Source organism: Parus major, chromosome 18, assembly GCF_001522545.3.
Source record: "Parus major isolate Abel chromosome 18, Parus_major1.1, whole genome shotgun sequence".
Lineage (NCBI taxonomy): Eukaryota > Metazoa > Chordata > Aves > Passeriformes > Paridae > Parus > Parus major.
The window spans coordinates 2,269,278-2,274,256 of record NC_031786.1 but is presented as its reverse complement, the minus strand read 5'-3'; the positions used below and the strand labels follow the sequence as shown (position 1 = coordinate 2,274,256).

Sequence of the window (4,979 nt, the reverse complement as noted above, 5' to 3'; positions counted from 1 at the left end):
GGATCAGCCAGAACATGAAAAATGGCAGGAAAAGCACTTCCTGCACCAAAAAGGTATGGGAAATTTAAAAATTCAGTATTTTAAAGGTTCAAGAACCTCATCATATTCTCATCAGGATCAGCCAGAAGATGAAAAACAGAGGGAAAAGCACCTCCTGCACCAAAAAAATATGGAACATTTCAAAATTCCATGTCTCAAAGGTTCAAAAAACCTCGTTAAATCCTCATCAGGATCAGGCAGGACAGGAAAAACAGCAGGAAAAGCACTTCCTGCACCAAAAAAAGAGAATATTTTAAAGCACAATCACAGAAAAAACATTCCCAAGGTCTCCACACAGCTCAAAGAGGGGCTGAGGGCTCTGGGATGCAAAATTCCCTGAATTTTTTTGGTGCTGCAGAGATTTGGATGCCAAATCCTCTCCTGCTGCCAGAGCAGGGTTTTCATCACAGGAATTGGGAATTTAAGAGTTTGAGGTGCCAAAGGAACTTTAAAACCAAATTGAAAACAAAAGCTGGGAGCCACTGGAGGAGCCCAGCCAGGCACTGCAAGCCCTCAAAATCCATCCTGAAGTGTCAGCAAATCATCTGCACACAGCATAAAAGATGAAAAGATCTTTGGAGGAGGTGTGACCTCACTTTTCAGTGCAGAAGCTTTTAAAAGTGCACTGAGCTGGCAATACCCAAGGGTATTTTAAATTATATATTCGTATTTATATGATTAATATGCATAATATATACTACAACATATATATATTAATGATTACACTATTACACTATTACTATTACACTACTACACAATTTACTAATATATTAATTGATATACTATTTAATAAAAAGTGTAATTTGAATATAATGACTATACTTGCTAATATAATTTACTATTATATACTGTTCCAAATGTATTATTATATATATGTATGTATATAATTTAATATTTAGAGCTATTATCTGGATAAATCCTTCCACATCAGAGTATTTTTGAAACAAAGGATCACAGAACACCTTCTAAAAAATCCTATTTCACCCCAAAATTCAGAGCAGACTGTAAAGCTTCATGAACTTTAAAATAAAACTGAGTTTTGCCCCCGATTTTGGGGTTATTTGAGCCCAGGATGAGCTGGAAGCAGCACAGGAGTTCCCCTTACCTGGACACTGCTTTTCTTAGTCCTGCACTTGATGAGACAATTCTTGAACAGCAGAGCTCGGGTTTGCCTCCACACTCCTGCTTCTCTTGGGGCAGCCGGTGCCATCTTCCACGACTCCTTTAAGGTGAAAAAAATATCAATTTTCATTAAATGAAATCCCCAAAGCCAAGGCCAGGCAGCCCCTGGTTTTGGTGTTTGCACAGGAAGTTCTCACTTTTGTTTTTTGGTGTTTTAATGCTTTCTGATCCACATTATGTGCATAATAATGAGAGAAACTGGTGGTGGGGGATGAGGGAAATTGGGAATCCAGCTGGGAGTTTGGGCTGAAGGTGCCTCAGGAGACACCCAGGGCTGTAAATAAACAAAAAACCGGGTTTATTTCCGTTTTTCTCCATGGGATTGGATGTTTTTGGGATGAGATGCCAATGCCAAGTGCTCCAGTTGCAGGAGCCGAGGGCGGGCAGCCAGAGCGCGGGAGCAGCGCCAGCAGCCCCGGGGTGAGCTGTGCAATTGGGCATGAGTAACCCCCTTCCCTGCTGGAGCACAGCCAGCACTGCTCACTCCCTCCACAAAACATTTCAGCCTTCCCTGCAGCCCAGCACGGCTGGATGTGGCCTTTGGGAAGGGAAAAAGAATGGAAATTCAATGGGAAATGGAAATACACGTACCTGGGGAGGGCTGTGGGGATGGGTGGGTTCTTCTCTCCTGGCTTCTGCCTCCCTTTCTGCTGCCTGAGGTTGGGAATCACGGGGAAAACTGCATCTCCCTCCGCTTCCTCAGCTGGGGATGGTGGAACATTTCACCTGGGCAGGTGAAACAGGAGCTGCTCAGCGGGGACAGGCACCACAACCCCCCCTCAGCAGCACCTACACCCCCCCAGGGAGAGTCACTCCTCCAGCCTCCAGCCAAAGCACAGGGAGAAGGGAGGGATTTATCCGTGTTCCAGGCTCTGCAGCTCCCAGCTCTCATTCCAGAAGCAGGCTGATGTTCCTGGGGCTCTCAGTTATCTGTCCCACACCCACACGACCCAAACTTCCTTCCCTGGCTGGATTGTAAATCTTTTTTTGGAGCATGGACATCACCTCAGTAACGGGACACAGGAAGGTTCCTCACACATCAACACTGGTTTAAATACACAAATATGTTATAGACAGAGCCTGTGTGAGCATGGCAGGGATGAGAGGAGGGCAAAGGGGCTAAAAGGAAGCAAATCCCAGCTCCCAGGCTGGCTCTGGGGTCCTCCATGGAGCAGCAGCCCCTGGAAGGACAAGGGATGTGGGATACAACTGCACATCACTGCAAGAGAAGCTCTGGGAAGGAATCCCACCTCCAGCCTGGAGTGCTGCCCTCACACTCAGACTGCTTCAAAAATGAGAGCAAAATTAAAAATAAGAAAATATTTTGCTTGAAAAAAGGAAAAAAATCCAACCACAAAACGTGTCAACACCAAGCTATGGTAGTAACCAAGCCCCGCAGGAAAAATCCAACTCCTCTGGATATTTTCGGGCAAGAAACATTTCCCAGTGACAGCAGAGTGTTTGAAAAATAATCAAAAGCAGCAGTTCTTGCTTACAGGTCATGAAAATGACTGTGCTGGCCCCTCTGCTCACAGCATGCCCTCAAGTGCCACTGTTTGCACATTCCAAGAGCTCTCCCAGGAACAGAAACTCCACCGAGGTCCCTCCTCGACACCACACAAGGGTTTAACCCAGCAGCCCCTTCCCTCAGCCACAACATTTTAATGAAACCCCCAAAACTGGCAAAGATGATTTAATGACATTCAATCACCAGTGCCAGCTACTGTTTCTCTAATTATTTTCTATCCACTTCTAAAACCCAAAATACTCCCACACCTCTGCTGGAACTCTGCCATGCTTTCATTTACATCATCTAGGTTGGAGGAAGGGTCATTTGAAGAATGTTAATTAATTTTTCATATTACACCTGCCACCTCCACGTAAGCTGCAGAATGATGAAGGACACTGAGGAAGCATCACTTGAACGGTGAGAAATTGTGTTTGGGGGAGAAAAAAAACCCAACCAAAATCCTCTTTGAAACTCCAGATGAAGGAAACGAACACAGAGGCTGAGCAGGAAAAGCTGCCAAGGCATTTTGATTAATTAATAGCAAACAAAATGAAGATACCCTCAGCCTGTGAGAATCCTCCTCAGTTTAGGCACAGCCTTGTGATTTGTGCTGATATGGGAAGCAGGTGACACGTAAATACTTGTGGGCATCTCAATCAAAGCCATCTCAAGGGAATGGCTGGGTTTGCCCTTTAATTCCACATCAGAGGCTCCCAAATAATGCTCAGCCCATCCTTGGGAAGCCTCCCCTCCCTTCCCCAGGCATCGACCTGGCAGCGGGCTTTAAAGGTCACACGGTGATTTAGTGCTGCACATCACGTCTGCCTTGTCTTTCAGACCAAAAAAAAACCCCAAAACCGAAAGAAAACCGAACAAGAGGGGTGTCAGCTAAACGAGCTGTGCCTCCAGGCAAAAACAAACCGGCAGTGAAAGCCCCGCGGAACGGCGAGAAAAGAAGATTATTGCTCTTGGTGCTGCGTGACAACAGCCGAGGTGGGACTCAAGGAAAACTCTGATGTGCTCATACAGCGCTTGGATTATTTAAATTGCGACTAGAGCGACACATAATAACATACATGCTTTACGTGGTCATTTAGAAAAACGGGCTGAATTTTCTCCCTTCTCTGAATTTTCTCCCTTCTCTGAATTTGCTCCCTCACCAGCTCCAAGGGGAACGCCCGCCCTGCCCGGGGCTGCAAATCCCTTCCCTCCAAACTCATCCCTGTTTCCCTGCGGGGACGAGGAATGACACGGAGCAGAGCCGGGTCGGGCTGTCCCCGCACGGCTCCCGCAGCATCTTCAGCATCCTCCTTCATCTCCGAGCATCCTCCTGCGTCCCTGAGCATCCTCCTGCATCCCTGAGCATCCTCTGAGCATTCCTGAGCATGTACAGCATCCCTGAACATTCTCCAGCATCCTCTGAGCATTCCTCAGCATCCTCCTGCATCCCTGAGCATCCTCTGAGCATCCCTGAGCATGTACAGCATCCCTGAGCATTCTCCAGCAACCCTGAGCATCCCTGAGCGTCCTCCTGCATCCCTGAGCATCCCTGAGCGTCCTCCTGCATCCCTGAGCATCTCCAGCATCTCTGAGCATCCCTGAGCGCCCTCCTGCATCCCTGAGCATTCCTGAGCGTCCTCCTGCATCCCTGAGCGTCCTCCTGCATCCCTGAGCATCTCCAGCATCCCTGAGCATCCCTGAGCGCCCTCCTGCATCCCTGAGCATTCCTGAGCACCCCCAGCATCCTCCCGCATCCCCACCGCGCCCCAGCCCCGGGGAGCCCCGCGTGTCTCAGCGGGAGGACACTCCTGCTTTCCACACCCCCTCTTCGCCCGCTGGAAACCCCTGGAAATGCGGTTTTCTCACCGTTTTGCGCCCAGCCCCGCCGGCCCGGCTGCCCCAGCCATCGGCACCCGCGAGTAATGACGCGCACTCAGGTGCAGCCCAACTCCTCCTCTTCCTCTCCGCTCCTTCCCCTTCCCGTCCCAGCCGAGCCGGGAGGGGCCGGGCCCGGCTCCTGCCACCGCCCCCGGCCCCGGGACCGCCCCGTCCGCAGCGGAGCCTGGCCCGCAGAGCGCCCCGAGCCCCGCCGGTACCCGCCGGTACATCCCGGTACCAGTCGGTACATCCCGGTACCCACCGGTACATCCCGGTACCCGCCGGTACATCCCGGTACCCACCGGTACATCCCGGTACCCGCCCCATACCCACCGGTACCCCCCAGTACTGCTCGGTACCCCCCGGTACC

At 49.9% G+C, this 4,979-nt stretch overlaps 1 protein-coding gene across 1 annotated transcript in view; it reads right to left on the bottom strand.

The window, feature by feature from the left end:
* Nucleotides 1-4,699, bottom strand: part of ABCA5 (ATP binding cassette subfamily A member 5) — a 36,125-nt gene extending 31,426 nt beyond the window's left edge. The window contains exons 1-4 of the mRNA XM_015645983.2: nt 4,598-4,699; nt 1,813-1,947; nt 1,145-1,261; nt 105-154 (exon numbers count right to left, since the gene is read on the bottom strand). Coding sequence (XP_015501469.1) covers nt 105-154; nt 1,145-1,249 — 155 coding nt within the window. The 5' untranslated portion in view covers nt 1,250-1,261; nt 1,813-1,947; nt 4,598-4,699. The remainder of the gene's footprint in view (nt 1-104; nt 155-1,144; nt 1,262-1,812; nt 1,948-4,597) is intronic.
* Between the last annotated feature and the right edge of the window lie 280 nt (nt 4,700-4,979).